Source organism: Kwoniella shivajii, chromosome 5, assembly GCF_035658355.1.
Source record: "Kwoniella shivajii chromosome 5, complete sequence".
NCBI lineage: Eukaryota > Fungi > Basidiomycota > Tremellomycetes > Tremellales > Cryptococcaceae > Kwoniella > Kwoniella shivajii.
The window spans coordinates 1,544,162-1,562,710 of NC_085912.1; the positions used below are offsets into that span (position 1 = coordinate 1,544,162).

Genomic DNA, 18,549 nt, shown 5'->3' on the forward strand with positions numbered 1-18,549 from the left:
CTTCGTCTGCACCTGTTCGCCTATAGCTGTTCCCGTCGCTTCTGTTCACTCTACACCTCAACATCAAACACTCTGACGCTTCGATCATCACTACAGCTGGCCAACTGCACACGATCACCTTTCCATCTCCAGGCGAGTCGGTTGACCGGTGCAACGTGTGATATACTAGGCACCGCTATCAGCTCAGTACCCGCATCCTGGAATTGAAGAAGGAACATACCTTGATTCTAAGCTGATCAGCTCCTTTGACTCTACCTTATCCTCAACTTGCTTGAGAGAATGGATTGAGATCGAGCCGGTCTCAGTACCGACTGCTAATAGATAACTATCTTGATACGAAATGATATCTACAGCAGTAGTAGCTTCGGTAAACTTGATAGTATCTGCTGCTATCCATTGAGATCGATCTTCTTCGGAAGGTATCCAGATTTTTACCTGTGGCCGGTAAAATAAGCTCAAAAACAGTCCCTGATGCAAATGTACGCGATACAGTCGGATACGATGATATTCAACTTACGGTTTTGTCCCTTGAGGCAGTAGCAAACAAACATGATTTTCCATTTTCTTCCGTTTTAGCCCAAGTGGCATCTAACACCATTCTAGAATGAGCTTTCTCGTCTTTCGCTAATAATGTATAACCTTTATCTGATGTTTCGAATATTCTCCATCCTCTATCTCTTGAGCATGTTAAGATGAATTGATCATCCTGACTAAACACTATCCTGGTGACAGTTAAAGAATGACCATTTAAGACATCACCGAATATTTCCCAATTCTTAGTGGATATAACTCTTATACCAGCATATTCGGCATTCGTCGCTTTTGATGCTGTAGCTATCAGGTCACCAGACTGTGAAGATGCTACACAAACAAGTTCATATCCATGTCCATATATCTTCTCAATTTCAGGCCATAGAGTTGATGTTGCTAATTCTTCTTCTGTGGGGAGCGATGTAAGTGTATGTGAGATGGAAATTATAGCTTCATTTTGACCGTGTTTCTCAATTGCCTCTTCTGCTGCAGGAGCTACGATATAGACCAAATTCAATATCAGCACCAGGTCCTTTTGTCACGTGTGATTTATATCTGATATCACGGTGTACGGTGCAAGGACTTACCTTTCTGTAGAGCCCTGTTTGACAATCCTAATGGAGGTACAGTAGCTCCTTTTGGTCTTGACCCTTCTTCGTTTCTACTACCTTCGCTGACTCCCAATGTCCTCAGTGATTCTACGAATCCTTCAGGAGCGTCGAAAACTCTAGCTACTTTCTCATCTGCACCACTGACGAATCTCAAAGGAGAGATGAAGGCTATATCAGTCATATCATATCCGTGTATCTGAGGTCTGGCAATTTCTGCCCAACGAGAAGTGGATGAAGATGGGATAGATGATTCGGCGTGTATACGAGATGTCTGATCGGACCTATTCGAAGCACGATACGATGAGTCCTATATCGCTTATTTTGAGAGGTCCCACTTGTATATTCCGACACATAAGATAAAAGTCACTCACCCAACGGAAATCAAATATTCTCCTCTTGGATCCCAGGCTATACTTTGTACATCACCATAATGACCGTTCACACCACTTCTGACTTCCCATCCTTCATCACTTTTGACCCATCTTTCCCATCCACCATTCCATCCTCCGGCCATAACACTTTCACCGTCTTTACCCCAGATCGCACCGTAAAACGCCAATCCTCTTCCACCAATTGCTCCAAACCGATGCTCAGGTACCCATATCCCATCTGTAGAGGTGGAGAGTGATGATGGAACCCACATGATCAACGAGTTGTCGGCAGCAGTGGACAGTAGTAAAGGTGACGAAGTCGTTGAGGGAGGTGACCAATGAATATTGGTCAAACTGGATTCGTGACCTATGAGTAGAGCTTCGAGGGTTATGTTGTACCGTAATGATCTATATACAACGATATCAGCCGACTCATGTTCATGTGCTTACCAGATGCGTGGTACTCACTGATCGCCATCTTGTACTGCCATCACATGAGCCTTGGTTGAAATCTGACCACTGCCTTCACCATTCAACCTTCTTTCAAATTCATCGAGTAGATCCAACCCTTCCTCTGATGACTTTTCTTCCCGTGGCTCTTGTGCCTCTATTTGGGATACTCTCCACAAACGTACGAAATTATCGTGAGATCCAGAAGCTAATAATAGATCTTCTTTCGTCGCATCAGAAGAGGAAGGATAAGAAGTGAAGGAAAGACACCTAACCCAATCTTCATGTCCTTCCAGAGATAAAGAATGGACGAAGTTTCCAGCAGGTGATAAGGTGTATATTCGGATAAGTCGATCAGTTGCTCCTACAGCTAGTATTGGGGCTAAAATAACGTGGAGATTCATGTCAGCTCAAACTGCTATACGGACCAGGTACGAAAGACGTTTTGTATGAACGATCAAAAACTCACAATTCGATCCAGGTAAATAAGTCAATTCTATATCCAAAGGTAATTTCCCTTTAATCTGAATTTTCTGAATCTCCTCTAAACTCATCCCCACTTCCCCTTTACCTTTATTCCATTTCCAGACTTTTATCGAACCATCTGAACCCCCTGTAAGGACTAGGTCTTTTCCTGTACCTATAGCAGATATCGAAGACCCTTCATGGGCACTCCACTTTTGTTCACATATCCATTTATCGTCCTTTTGACCCCATACCCTGATCTCCCCAACAGTATCTCCTGATATAAATTGATCGTTTCCCAATAGTTTCAAAGTGGTGATCTGACCTTTATGCCCCGGGAGAGTTTCGCATACTCCTTGAGATGATTCAGTGTCCCATAAAGCGACTAATTTGCCTGCTCCAAAAGCGAGTAAACCATTCGATGTGCAAGCTGAACAAGATGAAGATCGATTCGTCCCGATTGATATATAAGCTGGATTGACCCGCATCGTTGCGATTGAATGTCTTCTTGCTGAGCTTGTAATGGTTTCCTAAACAAAAAATCAATAACAATCAATGATGAATTTGAACTTTTGGACCACAAATTACGAGTGATCTCTCGGGAACTGTTGAAATCTCCAATATCACGTGACCGAGCGTATGGTGCCACAAAACGTGCTATACATGCCACTAGACCCTTAAAAGGGAGTGAAAAGCGCGCTTGTTAGGGGGTTAATAATGGCTCCACGGTGGACAGCTTTCAAAAACATCCATGCATGTTTCCACAACCCTTCCTTCTCATCACATCGTTTGAGTGTATGCATCATAGAGCAGGAGGGAGAGTGTGTGTGTGTCCATGGGATACGTGTAGATGTAGTGATGCCATTCTTGGTTAGCCTGCAAAAGAGAGTGAGACCGAGTCATGTGCCACTGACAAGATGAAAATGAACGGGCTTTGATTGGGTGTGTATTATTAATTGTTATATTTATGGGAGCATTATTTCCGAATTTCACCATACGAATTTGAGTCGCTTATTGCGTCTGTTGGGACATGAAAATACATCGTCAAAACGTATCCTTTTTGTTTTTGCTCCTTCTTTTTTACATCGCACCTTACCTCACCTCCATCTATTAATCCTTTCATCTGTTAATTCTATCGACCAATAAGCACACTCACCAAGATGCAAGTGACTTCCTTACTCCGATACTCTGGAGTCTGCCCTTTCTTGGGTCACTCCACAGCTGGATCGCTCCGATCGATGGCGTCCACCAACGTATCTTCAAACGTATCCTCCCTCACCGCGAAAGCGATGACCTGTCCTATGATGGGTCCCAAATTAGCATCCATCTCACAAGCTAGAACTTATGCTTCCGTAGCTGGCAACAGAGAAGTCGAGGAGATGCATAAGGTAAGTCATCAACAGAGAACAAAGGAATAACAACAATTCCTGCGATCGTACGATCCAAGCGCTGAGCACCTGTTGATACTCTACTCATAGCAAAAGAACGTTCAGTTCAACAATGCTGAAGCTGCTAAATGCCCACATGCTAAAGCCGCTCAACAAGCTGCTTCAGATGTAAAAGAGACAGCTAGATCGTCTGGTAGATTTGATTATCAGAAGTTCTATGATGCTGAACTGCAAAAGAAACACAAAGACAAGTGAGTCTCTCTTTAACACAAGATCTCCTTGACTCCCATTCTCGTTGTTCGATATCGATCGATGTGTCCGTTCAATATAGCTGATTCGATTTGCCGATCACAGATCCTACCGATACTTCAATAACATCAATCGACTTGCCGCTAAATTTACTATGGCTCATACATCCAGTGTCAAAGATGAAGTCAATGTTTGGTGCGCAAACGATTACCTCGGTATGAGTAAGAATCCAGTTGTACTTGGAACAATGAAGTGAGTGAATCTCGATGTTCGCCTCTGATCGATGTTCCAATCGCTGACATCTCTATTACAGACGTACACTTGATCGGTATGGTGCTGGTGCAGGTGGTACTCGTAATATCGCTGGTAACGGTGCCCTTCACTTATCACTTGAAGACGAGTTAGCTTCTCTTCATCGGAAACAAGCCGCTTTGGTCTTTTCCTCTTGTTACGTCGCCAACGATGCTTGTCTCGCCACGATCGGAGCGAAATTACCTGGTTGTGTGATTTTCTCCGATTCCTCAAATCACGCCTCGATGATTCAAGGTATCCGACATTCTGGAGCTAAGAAAGTCATTTTCAAGCATAACGATCTGGCCGATCTAGAAGCTAAACTTCAAGCTGTACCCAAAGAAACACCCAAATTGATCGCTTTTGAAAGTGTTTATTCCATGTGTGGATCAGTTGCTCCCATTGAAGCGATTTGTGATCTTGCCGATAAATACGGTGCAATCACTTTCCTCGATGAAGTTCACGCTGTAGGAATGTATGGTCCCAACGGTGCTGGTGTTGCCGAGCATTTGGATTATGAACCTCATCTTTCCACTCGACTTTCATCCGAACCGGTAAAAGGAAGTGTAATGGACCGAATCGACATCATTACTGGAACTCTTGGTAAAGCTTATGGAGTAGTTGGTGGATATATCGCTGGATCATCTGATTTAGTCGATGTTGTTAGATCTTACGCTCCTGGATTCATCTTTACAACTTCTCTTCCACCCGCTGTAGTAGCAGGTGCTCAAGCTTCTATCGCTTATCAAAGGGAATACAAAGGTGATAGAAGATTACAACAACTCAACACCAGAGAAGTCAAGAGACAATTGCACAACCTTGATATCCCAGTTGTACCAAACCCATCACACATCATTCCAGTTCTAGTTGGAGATGCGGCTTTGGCTAAAGAGGCGTCGGACATGTTATTGTCCAAACATCAAATCTACGTACAATCAATCAACTACCCAACTGTAGCAGTCGGAGAAGAGAGGTTAAGAATCACACCTACTCCAGGTCATTCAACCGAACAAATCGCTCATCTAGTCGAATCAATCGATAGCGTATTCAAGAAACTATCTCTCAAGAGAATTAGTGATTGGCAAGCTGTTGGTGGTAGAGCCGGAGTAGGAATCAAAGATGCTGTTCCAGTTGAACCTGTTTGGTCAGACAAACAATTAGGTTTAGATGACGGTTCAGCTCCTACTAGGTTGACTGGAGGTGCCAAAGGTGTGGTCAGAGACGAAGCTGTTGAAGTAGCCCAAAAGAGATTAACTCATCTCTTGGGTGCAGATGCTGGTCCTGCTTTAGCTTCCATCTCCTACAAGTAAACTTGTTTGGATCTTACAATTCATCTCGTTCTTACCAATTAGTGCTTTATCCTCTTTTTTCTTTCTTTTTATTTTTTGGAGTCAGGTAGAATATCGCGAACTTTGGTCATTGATCAATATCTTGATTTGAACATCTTGGTTTTTACATGTTCAACAATATGCATATTCTGCCTGGTCATCGTTTCTGCACCGCATGGCGCCCATGCGAGTATCTTGTCAGATACTGTCTCTTTTTTCTTATGCAAGCAGTGGCAAATGTAAGTAAACTTGATAATGAGCATGAATGTGCGATTGATATTCCTCGGTCATGACCGATGTAATACGTCCAGGATCTTGACGACGTAAGCAAAAGCAAAAAAGTTGTTCTTACTTTTATTTATTCCTTTAGTCGACACGCAGATTCACATCACATCAATCTGGGTGGTTCCATCGATATCGGCCATTCCGAAACGATTTGTCTCTCACTACACTGAATAACCTGAAGCTAGAGACTTGTAGCTATTCGACAGGAAAAACCGATTGACCAACGAGAATCATACGAAATGTCAAGAACTGCGATTTACGCATTGGCTTTTATCCTTTGCGCGAATTTTGGTATGTGGATCTTCATATTCCTGACTCATGACTAAGGTCGGAGTAAACGTATAGAGGTTGAGGCGGCGTAATGGACTCGATAGGTCCTTCTTTGACTGATTCGCTTGTTTGACTGATTTGTCTATATGAACAGCTCAAGCGCATTCACATCATAATGTCACTGAGATAGATTTCACTGTACCTATAGATGGAAAGATATATCTCCACGTGAGTAAGATCTGTTCCTACCATTTCAACTCGAAATGATGACGGGCGATTCGCATAATCATGTGGACCATTGCTACATATTATGGGTCTCTCTGATACGATTTGTTCGTGCTGATTGAACCGAAAATCACAGGGAGCACTGCAAACTTTCTTATGGGGAATCTCATTTCCTATAGGAATGGTCTTAGGTTTGTCTAAGTGAGTTCACCGACTTCTTTTACTCCCAGTATTAGCACAATGGGCAAAAGCTATGTAGAGATGAGCTCAGCTGAATAAGATATGAATGATGAACAGATCGAAATACCATGTTCCGCTACAAACGATAAATACCGTACTTGTCTTTGTGGGAATGTATTTTGGTCACCATCATGGAGGAAGACAATATCCTGAAACTGTACGTTCATTCTTCTACTTATACCATCGCATGATCACTCTCGCTCTACACGGAAGCTGCGCTGACGCTTGCTTGAAGGTACATGGATTAATGGCGAAGATCATAAAATGGGTTCTATTGTCCGTAAGTAATCATTCTCATCTACCTATCCATGTATCCATCTAGGGACCTTTTCGCGAGTACGACGTTGATGATGGTGGTCATACCCCAGCAAGCAGGCATTGGAATTTTTCTGAGATTGCATATATTGGAGAAAAACGTTAGACCATGGATTGTTCCTATTCATTCTTTGATAGGGAAGATATTCCCTATATTAGGTTGGACCCGTGAGTCGTGCAAGTTGTACTCACTTCTTCTTCACTACCGTCTAGTTCTTTGTCATCCCTTATTTTGTGGCTTCCCTTCAAATTTTTTGTGTACGCAGTACTGACCGCGTTGACTGCTACGTAGAAATGCTCTTCGGAGTAGCTACCGCGCTTGGATTTTGTCGAGGTGGAAATTTAGGTCAATGTGCCGCTCATTATATAATGGGATCAGCATTCATCGGATACGCAGCGATCATGGTCATCATGTTACAAGTTGGAGGGAAATGGTTAGCGAAAACAGGAAGAAGTCAGGAAATGTTGGATAGTTCTGTTATAATGGTCTGGGTGAGTGATTCTCATCCCTTTCATCTCTGTCCAGCTTATCCGCTACTTCTTCTCGATCTGGTAGAATCAGAACGAAGCTGATGATGATGATGATTTATAGGGAATAATCAACACTTTCACCGAACATCATGGAGGTCCATGGTCGCATAAAGATATGCAGCATACAATGATGGTGTGTCATTGCGAATTCCGACATACGTAATGAGAGCTAATGCGTTGGGGAAACAGGGAGTACTTTGGTGGGCTGGTGGTCTACTAGGTATCTTTTTGAGTAGAAATGGGAAAAGGTCTTTTGTTCCCGCGGTAATGTGAGCTCCCCTAAGCTCTTTTCGGCAGGAGATCCTGGAAGCTGACATGGTGAACTGGTAGTATCATCATGACAGGATGGGGCATGAGTGCACATGAACAAGCTTTGATGATATCTTCAAAGGTAAGTGCAAGAACTGGCTCCTGTCACAAAATTGTCGGTGTATATTCAGCGAGAGTTCGAAGTGGCTGACATCTTCTTCAGATTCATGCTTTATTTGGATACGCTCTTATTGCGGCTGGTACTTTGAGATTGATCGAGGTTTGCTTTGTACTCAACGATAAACCCACACCCCCAGGAACAGTCAGGATCTTCCAGCATTTACCACCATATGTGAGCTCTAACTGCGGTATACTGATATGTCAATCTCAGCTGACTATTCAAATGCACAACAGCTATTGACTCTAGGAGGGTAAGTATATTCTCAGCTTAAAGTCCCACGATATTCATCAGCTGATTTGAGGTTTCATATAGCACATTATTCATGTCAGCCACAGATGAAGAAATGCATAATGCAGATGGGTTAGGCATCGATCACGTCACATATGCTTTATTCGATTTTTCATTATCGTTTTTACTATATTTAATCATTACTTTCCTCGTACATCTTTATTCGAATTCGGGGAAGAACGCATCATCGGATCATGAAGGAGATGATATGAACGCTGAAGAAATCGGATATGCGAAATTGAATCAAAACGGCAACGCTGTAGCCAATCACAAAAACCAGCATTTTGAAGAAGAAGAAGATGACGAAGATGGACCTGAAGCATATGAATTGACCGAACATGATGTAGCGAATGAAGCATCCGGATCAGGATCAAGGTCAAGCGATGATGCTAGTGGAAGGAAAATAAGAGGTGAAAGAGGTCATCATGATGAGATTGATTGGATGAATCCAGGAGAAACTAAAAGTGGTGGTGTTAGATTATAGAACTGTTCATTTGTAAGTTATCGAAAATAGTGAGGTGATTCAATGTAACACATATGTGTATGTATGTTCCTCATATCAGACTTGCACGTCGTTCAAGCGGAAGGTAACTTCTATCCGAGAGGAATTTGAAGAAACCAAAGAAAGGAGCATGATTGATCCCTTTGAGATTGACTTGATCACATTTCAATTACAGTACGATCAGACCATTCTTCATTATTGGTAAAGGAGGTCAAGGTCTACTCAATATAGGTTAAGATTGAAGTCCTCATTGCAGTTGACCATTCCGAAAGGAATATTGATAGATCTCGCTATGCTTGGAGGATCGATCTACAATACATATGCGATGAAAGCCTTTGAATATCCCCATTAAAGGGGTGATTGCAATGTCCCTTTTGACATTGTATTCATCTTTCATGAGATATGATCGTCTGTCTGCTGAAGACCTGTACTAGCAATGGCACTCTAGTATATAAGATGAAGACTTCAATTCCGAGTTGAAGGCCAAGTACAAACGATACCTTCTCTGGCAGACTTTGTACTCTGATTAAATTTACCGTTCGATACATCTATTAGTCAAGCGTCTCAGGGGGTTTTTGGAGATTTTGCACGTATATTTGATTATGAGTAATTTCAACATATCAATGGATGATCCATCTCAGCTTATAGTATATCAAGGTAATTGGGATGGATCAAATCATGAAGGTGTGTACTTCATACTCATATTTATTTATTTTCCTTCCCAATACTGTACCGATACTGCCGTGTACTGTATTATCTTCATCAATTGGATTTCGAATTTAATTTTTTGATCATCATCATCAGGAGATCCATTTATAACGAGATATTCCAATTCTACCTTTCACGCTTCAAACACTACTGGAGATAGTGCCAGTTTTCAGTTTACCGGTAATGGGATTTGGTTTTTTGGTGCTTTCAGAGCAAAGTAAGCTCATATCTCCTTGTACCATTGATTATTTTCGGAGAAGAGATTTTATCGTTACTTAGACTAAATACTAAACTAATTTCTTGACTCTTTCTCATTCTGGAATTTAGTCACGGTTATTACTCGATCTCACTTGATGGAGGGGACAAACAATATATTAATGGCTTATCTGCCAATGATACTTTTAATCAAGTGTTGTACTCCAATGCCCAACTGATAGAAGAGGATCACGAAATCGTATTGACTAACGAAAGAGGATATCAAGGTAGTGATACGAGAGATGGATATGGCTGTGAGTGGATTTACACGTTCCAAATCAAAGGCGAGAGAGATTTCGGTCTTTTCTTTTCTGTAACAGGTCAATGGCGAGGCCAGAACGGTTCAGGATACCGATAGGACATGGAACGATAAGTACAAGTACGCATGCAATGCAGATGTTAGGCAATACGATCGTGATACGAGTCGATGCAAAAGGCTAATCACTTTATTATGGCACATAGGGCTAGATCTTGATCACATAATCTATCAGACTTCGTAAGTTTCATGTGATTCCAATTCATCAGCATGTAATCTAGATAGAATAATCTCTTGAGATACAACACTGATTGCTGATTGTACAGCAACAACAACGACTCTATATCAGCCAGTGAGTCAGAAAGGGAAATCTTGATCACAACTGGAACACCCAGAATTCAAATGTTCATGTGAGTATCAAAGAGTAGACCAAAAATCTTTGTTCCAAGGTGGATGATTGAGAGTAATCTTTTTGTGGATAACAGGCCTACTGGATCGCCACGTCCCATAACGATTTCATCATCTCCCCTCTTATATCATATACCCTTTCATACGATTTGTCTCATGTCTTTACTGTTTTCTTTAGCACTCGAACGACGTTTATTCTAATTTACGGTAATGCAATTCCCATATGGTCATGTATGTTTGGAAACGTCGTAACAGAAATTGTAGCCATGTTTCTGATATGGCGTCCTTGGAATCCACCTAACATCAGTAAAGCTGGAAGGCCATACCCTTTCGTAATCATCAGAGCCCGTGAGACGCTTAGAAAATCAATTTGACAAGCAGGGCGTTTGACCAGCTCACACGGCATAAAAAGGCCTTGCTGAACGCAAGTTCTGCATAACAATACACTTCTTTCCCCCTTTCTTACCTTACAATTTTACTAATCTCAGTCTGAAACCCCTCGGTAGGGGAGGGCGCGGGGGTTGGATACTTTCTCTTCCGAATAACGGGATCATTAGAAGCCCAAAGCCTCTTTTACGCCCTTATCCTGTTTAGCCCAAGCCTTGAAGTCCATGGCGCCAGGAGCGTTCTCCATCGAAGCTTTTGGGTCTCGAGTGATTCGACTAGGGACGTTCCAAACGAGTCAGCAACAAATTATTCACGACTCGAAGGGAAAACTTCACTTCTCAACGAATAGATTCCAATTGTCCCACATCTCCTCGCCTAGTTGTTTCTTGGTCTCCTCGGAGTTGAATGCTTTTTTAGTCATGTGGAGAGGTTCGACTTTCTTTCCGCTGATTTCAGAAAGCGTAGCTGCCATTTCTGCGATTGTGGGATCACCGGTAACCGCATACATGTCTTTACCTACATTCGGTTCGAAAGGTTCAGCAAAGTCACACAAGGGTTACAACCGTGACATAGAATGTTGTATCAATGTAATGGAAAGCACTAAAGCACTAAAGCACCAAAGCACTCACTGATCCATTTATCGGGATTGTCGAAAGCTGTTTTTACCCATAAACCAGTTTGAGAAACGGGGACTCCTGCATGTTTGGTATTGTCAGGCATAGGTAAACCGAAAGTGTAGGTTCCATCATCTTTAGGTCCTTGGATCATTTTGAAATTTGAGATGTTCTCCCAGTACGCAGTCATGTAAAGGTTGGTAATTGGGATATTGTTTTTATACGCCCAATCGGATGCTATATCGGTGTCAACTCATCAAAGTCCTCATATGGAAGGTGCTGCTCAATACGAAGTCAGAACAAAGTGAGGGAAAGTCAGCTCACCATCAGACTTGGATTGCCAGTGAGCTGCTTCTGTCTTATCATCCAGGGTTGAGTATACGACATGCTTGATACCAGCATCTTTACAAGCTTTCATAGCTTCTGTAGCTTGTCTGAATTCCTCTTTCGCGGTAGCAGCCACATCGTAATTGAGAGCTTTGAAGATTGTCCAGACTGGATACACCATAGATTCAGCAGGGATATTGACAAGGCAAGCAACTATGTTGACCTTATAGAAGCATGGAACACTCACAGTCAGCATTGACGAAAGCACCATGGGCACCTTTAAGGCTGTCTTTGTATGTGTCGACGTCTTTTAGATCAGCCGTAGCGACTTCGACACCTTTGCTCTTCAGGCCTGTAGGGTCAAGGCATCAGCCCTGAGGGTCCTCTCTATGTCACCGCTTGTACGAGACAAGTTAGTACAACTCACCTTTGGCACCTTGACCTTCCACGTTTCTAGTCAGCCCAATTACTTTATATCCACCTTTGAGTAACTCTTCAACAACTGAACCGCCTTGAGCTCCAGTAGCTGTAAATACGACGATAGTTTTATCTTTGTTTGACATTTTGATTTGATTATTGTAAGATATCTTTCACGAAGTAAAGAGAGAAGAAAGAAAGAAAGATGATGAAATGGAGGACACGGGATGCCTTCCTTATATCGATGAGAGACGAGTGGATATCATCGTCTGAACCAAAAGGAATGTGACTTTGACATGTCATGCATGTCATGTGTGATGGGGTGATTGAGATTATGTCATTGTTGTGTGATGATACTCTGCATGACCGGGTGACCGACTTGATGGTGCCTGGTAAGTTGTTTTTACTTTATCTGTATTTTCAGGCACACGTTTCATTTGACATTCCTCCGACCGTATGTATTCATTGCCGGACGACATTTGGGACTCCCTCTCATGCATGTTCACGGTGACACGTCCTGGTGTACCACCGCATGACTACGCCGGTCTCCCAATTCAGAGGAACAACTAAAACTACAGCACTCGGGATTCCCATCTGGTCCCCCACGATGGTACTAACCGAGCGATACCCAGCTTAGCTACCCAGATCTGACGGGATGGGGCGTTTTCGAGGTTCTATGGCCGTAGATAGAAGTCTTTGTTCCTCATGAATCTTCAATCAAAGACGAAAGTACACAGGAAGATGACTCTCACATTTTCCAGTGTATCTTTCCTTTGAATGTTGGATGTACATGTCAGGAAATATTCTGAGGGTCAACCATCTCAATCCTACCCCTCAGCACTTACTTCTCATGCAAGACTCACAACCCGCCGGTAGAAAACGTCATTGACGATGCTCTTCCTGTGTAACAAGAACAAAGGTTGACTACCTGTCTTCAACGACACTACACCTTCCACCTTTCAATCTGTGTGTATTTCGAAGGCGATTCTCCAAATGATCTCGTCTCATCACGGCACAGCTTTTCTCACATCCAGAGTTGTGATATGAATATCGAGTCGATTTCTCCATAGATTCTCCACTAAGTGGATGTATAAAGCAGTCCCAAAGCTCATTCTCCATACTTTTCTCCATCGACTTCCAATTCAAGAATCAAACAACATAACCACTTATGTCTATCAATAGTACGTCCACTTCGTCCACGAATGAAAGGTGGCGCCAGAGAATGCAAGTCGCCCACGCTAGTGAAGATGAGCTGGCTGCTTCCCAGCTCGCTGGGAATTCGGCTACGCCGAGTACTGATGCTTCGAAAACCGAAAACCAATCAGACGGTCGACTGATGATATCGCCGTACCATCTAAGACGTATTCCTACGCCTAGCTCGTCTATGATGAACCATTGAATCGAGATGCATAACCCCCTATTATATTTATATATATGTCTATTTGGATCTAACCTATCCTCGATCTATACTCTACTTGTCAATGCTGGAATCATCACAACAAGAGAAGAAACCTTTCTTCTTGGGTTTCTGTTCAGCCTTCTTTACAGGTGCGGGTGTAGATGCGGCTGGAGCAGTTTCCTTGGTAGCGACAGGAACAGTCTCTTTGGTGGCGGCTGGGACTGGAGTTTCGGCAGCAATAGGTTCCTTAGGGGTAGTGGTAGTCTCCTTAGGAGTAGAGGTGGTTTCGACTGGAGTTGGGGTGGCAGCAGCTGTAGTAGTACCAGTTTCAGCTGGAGTAGAAGTGGCAGTAGCTGTAGTGACTGAAGATGGCTTTTCGGAAGAAGCTGCGATTGGTGCTCCGAGGGCATAGCCGTCTAATGTGGGTTCACCGGCTACTTTCTCAGGAATGTCCCTAGCGGCACCGGAAGAAGTTGTAGTAGCGGGGACAACAGCGGCGGCAGTGGTAGAAGTAGCACTAGTGGCGCTATAGGCATCAAACGCACATCAGTATGATCCTTGTTTTTGCAGAGAACGTGAACGAGGAAAGACTTACGCTGCCTTTCCCTTCTTGTAGGTTCCGACAAAGTTGGCAAAGTACTGAACAACAAGGAATCAGATCTCAGGAAGACTTATAAATCATAGATTTGAGATCCGCGATACTCACTTTACCTTGATGATGAGCGACTTCGAGATCCACAGTAGTGGGCATCAAATGTCCGTCCCCAGCAGCAACGGTTGATGCTCCATATGGTGAACCACCTTGAACGACATCAACACCTCCGATAGCGGGATTTGAGTAGCCTAAAAAAGCAAAAGGAATTCGTGTCAGCCTCCGATTCATTCGTTCGTGGCAATTTCAGTCAAAGAACTTACCGATTGGCACGTAGGCGACTTTGTATAAATCGTTGTCAGTGCGTGTTAAGAATGAATGGTGAGCAGCTGTCAGAAGAGATACTCACGACCATCTATGAGACGAAGGACAATGATATCAGTATCCAGTCTGAAGGACGAAGCAATCAACGAATCGGAGACTTACGATGAGCGAAGAAAGGGAATGTAGTGAGAATGGTTGACTAATCACACGAATTGTAAAAGTAGAGAATCAGCAAATTGTTGTTCATCTCTGGTTTGTATGGAAAGAAGGGACTATATGCTCACCTCTAATCCGCTATGTTGACCTGCTGCCGAGGTGAAAAGGGTCGTAAATTTTCCAGTCAATGAACCCGCAGCCCAAAGACCGCCGGTAGCATCGAAGAACGCATCAACTTGAGATGGAAGTCTTCCATATCTTTTGGTCGGTATATCAGCATCTCGCCATTTTCTTTCTCTCACGCGAAAATATAGGTGTGATACTTACCTAGTAGGAGCACCGAAGATTATACCATCCGCTTCTTTCAAATCTTCCGGAGCGATAGTAGGATATTTGGATTGAAGTGATGTATTGGCGTACATCTTGGTTAACACCTCTTGGGGAAGGGTCTCCTTACTATGACACGCTCAATAAATCAGTATTGTGTTTCCTGACGGAGACGATAGTAGGGAGCTTACATCACATATGGCTTCGCGATAGCTCCTGCGGACTCGACACCCTTAATGACCTCAGTAGCGAGGGCATCAATGTGACCGTAGGTAGAGTAGAAAGCAACGACAATGATAGGTTTAGAAGACCTGTGTACATAGTTGAAAAACTTAGTGATCAGCAACTATAGTATCTCAAGTTTGAGGTGAATGGATTTTGGTCATATGGAATTGACCTTCTCTAGGCTGCGTGGATGCGCAGAGAGAAGAAGGGGAAACTTACATGTTGACGAATATAAGTAGCTAAGTCCTGATGGAAGTTAAATGGATAGAGCGAAGTATATGTCGTTCAATGTCGATGCACCAGCTATTTATCACTTTCAATTTGTAAGAAATGGAATTGTAGATATTAATGTTCGAACCAGAGAATGCTTACATAACCCCTCTTCGCCATCCTAGAGGAAGGAATAAATGATCCAAACATCCTCTACACGGTGAATGTGCCTCTAGCCAAAAACCGAAAAACAACCAGGAACCCTGAACCAAACTAATGTATTTCGGATCTAGCTAAAACAGCGGCAAAAAAGGCAAAAAGACTGACACCGCCAATTCCGGAATGATCGATAATAACCATTTCTAGCCTCAGCTGTGGTGTAACTACCCTTTCCGTTGGGGAACAGGTAGGATGGCTAGCAACAATCTGTGAGATGAAACGACCCAAAAAGGAAATAATAATCACGTGTAATCAGATTACCTTATAAATCTATCCCAGGTACAGTGAGTAATTTGTAAGCTACATCCTCATTTGAGATCCCATTGGAACTGAGTATCTATATATACTCAAGCGGTTGTTATACATCACTTTTCCATTCATTTCCATTTCTGAAAAAGCACACAAATAGGGACACGCTCTTACATATCTAAGCACATACTCACTAAATCACTCTATCAAAATGTAAGCGCAGCGGCCTACTTCATGCGTTTCATGAAGAGAAACGAGAAACTGATCTCACTTCCCTCTGATGCAGGTCCGGTAAACCCATCATCGCTGTTATCTTCTACTCCACCTACGGCCACATCGGTGCTCTTGCTGAGAGTGTCATCAAGGGTGCCGAAGCTACCGGTGCCATCGTCAAGCCTTACTTCGTGTGAGTTCCTTCCACTGCTACTTGATTAGTGTGCCCGGCTAATCCCTGTCAAATTTCACCAGTCAAGAAACTCTTCCCAAGGAAGTCCTCGAGAAGATGTACGCCGGTGGTTCATTGACTCCCAAATACCCCATCGCTACTCCAGATGCCCTAAAGGAGGCTGATGGTATCATCATCGGCGCACCTACCCGGTATGTGGCACTTTCTGCCCTTGCTTCATCCCACTTCCTTTCTTTCCGCAATGTTGTGATCGTGCAGTCGTGCAATCGTGCATGTCGCATTCCACTCTTACTGATATTTCACACACTATAACATAGATATGGACGAGTTCCCGCTCAAGTATCAGCCTTATTCGATGCTACTGGTGGACTTTGGGCTGCGGGCGCCTTGACCGGAAAATTCGTGAGTTGAATTCCACCACTCCCCCCCCCCCCCACCCCCAATCTTTTGATTTTTTATCCATTTCTTGGAAAAGTACTGGGCTGACATTTTATCAATCACAAAGGTTTCAATGTTTACTTCTGCAGCAGGCCAGCATTCTGGACATGAGGTACGTGCAAAGCGCTCTTTTCTTCAAACAAAGCAGAGAAGGTCATCAGAAAATCATCAATTTGCTGATTTTTGTTTTTCTATGTGTTCAGTCTACAGTGATCACCACCTTCCCCTTCTTCGCCCATCACGGTTTAGTCTACGTACCTATCGGATACTCTGAGCCTGCTGTCGGCGGTATCGATGCCGTCCAAGGTGGTTCTCCTTACGGTGCTTCTACAGTAGCAGCTGGTGACGGTCACTTGCAACCTTCAGCTGTTGATTTGAAGATCGCCGAACACCAAGGTAACGTGAGTTGACCATTTTATTATGTTATACCTGGATTTCCTTTCGCTAATGATGCGATCTCGTAGTACTTCTCCAAATTCGTAGCTACCTTTGTACGAGGCAAGACCGTCGCTTAAAGCGTAGGTACAACAAGAGACTTGCAGGGAAATCTCTAGAATATAGACAGTCCTTCTAGCGGAGCAGTACTGGAACACGGAATATGTAGAGTGTTTATACTATTATAGATCAGAATTGAGAGACCTCATGCAGCATCATGTCGTCTTTCACTGTGGGTTTTTTATTTGAAAGGTGTGAAGATGTCAAAGTGGCGGAATAGTGGTGACGTATGAGACGATCTGTTGTTACCTGATCACTTACTATCGATCAGAGAGATCGCTGTCTATACAGCTATCACAAGCTAAAATGAATGAACTCATCGTTTTTATATACTAAACTACACATCAAACATCCATATGAATCTTAGATCTTTGTTATCACTTCCCTTTGCGATTAGCTCATTGTTCAATCCTCGTACATCAACTTTCATACCTTCATTAAGCGTGTCCACGAGATCGGCAACTACGATGGTATTGGATACTAGTAAATTAAGTGGTAAGTAGACCAACTTTCAACACGACTATCGTATCATCTCATGTAAAGCTCCTGTATGTCCCTTCCGGATGTCATGCCGTCCGCATATCCCCTTACCAACATTGTCAGAAGCCTCGCGACTCGTGAAAACCTGGGCTAATACGGATGAATAACCTAGTCCTTCATGCACCACTTCAACCGCACACCAAAGAAGGAGATACGACTCATCCGACCGGGTATCAAAGAGATGGCTATTGTTGGGGTAATGAAGAAGATCCAGGAAATCATTTCATAGGTGGTGTAGTGACTAAAGAATTCTTAGAGTACAGTAAAAAACAAGGTACATTTCTAGGTCTCTTTGACTTCAATGACCGGTGAAGCGAATTCAAATCCTGATCTTATTTGGGAACGGTAGGTAACGATCTGATGACTCCACGACCTGGATTTGTGGGTCTGAAAGATGGTTGTAGATGGTGTCTATGTGTCAACAGGTAAATTCCATACTTCCACCTTCAGTCATCATATAAATGCAGCGGGAGAGATTGTTGATGTCTTTCATTCCATAGATGGAAAGAAGCCATGTTTGCTTCAGAGAAATTAGGAGAAAGAGTTGTACCTCGGTAAGTTCAATGGCACTTCCAGCTATATAGACAAGCTGATGGATTTCCAGTGTCGATCTCTCATCTACCGCACTTACCGCTCTTAAAGGCGTTAGTCTTGACGATCTCAAGAAATACGAATACAAGCCTTAAGCAATAGCCTAGATGTTGTATTCCTTTGTAGCGATAATTACCAATGTATCAAGTCAACGACAATAACCTAATGAGTGAACACTCATATGCATTCTCTCAGCTAGGTAATATAGTTTAAATAGGTACAGGTACAATACATAT

General features: G+C 43.0%; 7 protein-coding genes and 1 non-coding gene across 8 annotated transcripts; 4 read left to right on the top strand and 4 right to left on the bottom strand.

Moving 5' to 3' along the window:
- Positions 1-50: 50 nt before the first annotated feature.
- Positions 51-2,916, bottom strand: IL334_004312 (uncharacterized protein; the record flags this gene model as incomplete). Its single annotated transcript, XM_062936031.1, has 7 exons — positions 51-165; positions 221-435; positions 518-1,026; positions 1,119-1,423; positions 1,514-1,921; positions 1,982-2,345; positions 2,433-2,916. The coding sequence occupies 7 exons, from the start codon at positions 2,914-2,916 to the stop codon at positions 51-53; spliced, it is 2,400 nt and encodes a 799-aa protein (XP_062792082.1).
- Positions 2,917-3,588: 672 nt separating this feature from the next.
- Positions 3,589-5,666, top strand: IL334_004313 (5-aminolevulinic acid synthase; the record flags this gene model as incomplete). Its single annotated transcript, XM_062936032.1, has 4 exons — positions 3,589-3,816; positions 3,907-4,067; positions 4,171-4,317; positions 4,379-5,666. 4 exons carry the CDS (start codon positions 3,589-3,591, stop codon positions 5,664-5,666), a joined length of 1,824 nt encoding a protein of 607 aa, XP_062792083.1.
- A 542-nt stretch (positions 5,667-6,208) lies between these two features.
- Positions 6,209-8,752, top strand: IL334_004314 (uncharacterized protein; the record flags this gene model as incomplete). Its single annotated transcript, XM_062936033.1, has 13 exons — positions 6,209-6,260; positions 6,394-6,467; positions 6,601-6,665; positions 6,762-6,861; positions 6,940-6,984; positions 7,073-7,187; positions 7,312-7,511; positions 7,612-7,683; positions 7,740-7,819; positions 7,881-7,941; positions 8,023-8,151; positions 8,214-8,230; positions 8,293-8,752. 13 exons carry the CDS (start codon positions 6,209-6,211, stop codon positions 8,750-8,752), a joined length of 1,470 nt encoding a protein of 489 aa, XP_062792084.1.
- A 2,198-nt stretch (positions 8,753-10,950) lies between these two features.
- On the bottom strand, positions 10,951-12,288 carry IL334_004315 (uncharacterized protein; the record flags this gene model as incomplete). The annotated part of the gene is made up of 6 exons (XM_062936034.1): positions 10,951-11,059; positions 11,120-11,300; positions 11,414-11,635; positions 11,723-11,893; positions 11,973-12,077; positions 12,153-12,288. The coding sequence occupies 6 exons, from the start codon at positions 12,286-12,288 to the stop codon at positions 10,951-10,953; spliced, it is 924 nt and encodes a 307-aa protein (XP_062792085.1).
- Positions 12,289-12,712: 424 nt separating this feature from the next.
- Positions 12,713-12,827, bottom strand: IL334_004316. Its single transcript, XR_009999593.1, has one exon. It is a non-coding gene; the product is annotated as a 5S ribosomal RNA (ribosomal RNA).
- Positions 12,828-13,613: 786 nt separating this feature from the next.
- On the bottom strand, positions 13,614-15,585 carry IL334_004317 (NAD(P)H:quinone oxidoreductase, type IV; the record flags this gene model as incomplete). The annotated part of the gene is made up of 10 exons (XM_062936035.1): positions 13,614-14,067; positions 14,137-14,180; positions 14,248-14,384; positions 14,543-14,548; positions 14,620-14,656; positions 14,742-14,871; positions 14,941-15,069; positions 15,132-15,251; positions 15,385-15,404; positions 15,538-15,585. The coding sequence occupies 10 exons, from the start codon at positions 15,583-15,585 to the stop codon at positions 13,614-13,616; spliced, it is 1,125 nt and encodes a 374-aa protein (XP_062792086.1).
- A 201-nt stretch (positions 15,586-15,786) lies between these two features.
- IL334_004318 (NAD(P)H:quinone oxidoreductase, type IV) lies at positions 15,787-17,202 on the top strand (the record flags this gene model as incomplete). The annotated part of the gene is made up of 7 exons (XM_062936036.1): positions 15,787-15,803; positions 16,130-16,249; positions 16,312-16,440; positions 16,567-16,651; positions 16,755-16,799; positions 16,891-17,088; positions 17,152-17,202. The coding sequence occupies 7 exons, from the start codon at positions 15,787-15,789 to the stop codon at positions 17,200-17,202; spliced, it is 645 nt and encodes a 214-aa protein (XP_062792087.1).
- A 336-nt stretch (positions 17,203-17,538) lies between these two features.
- IL334_004319 (uncharacterized protein) lies at positions 17,539-18,408 on the top strand (the record flags this gene model as incomplete). The annotated part of the gene is made up of 5 exons (XM_062936037.1): positions 17,539-17,677; positions 17,835-17,996; positions 18,072-18,147; positions 18,223-18,276; positions 18,327-18,408. 5 exons carry the CDS (start codon positions 17,539-17,541, stop codon positions 18,406-18,408), a joined length of 513 nt encoding a protein of 170 aa, XP_062792088.1.
- Positions 18,409-18,549: the final 141 nt, after the last annotated feature.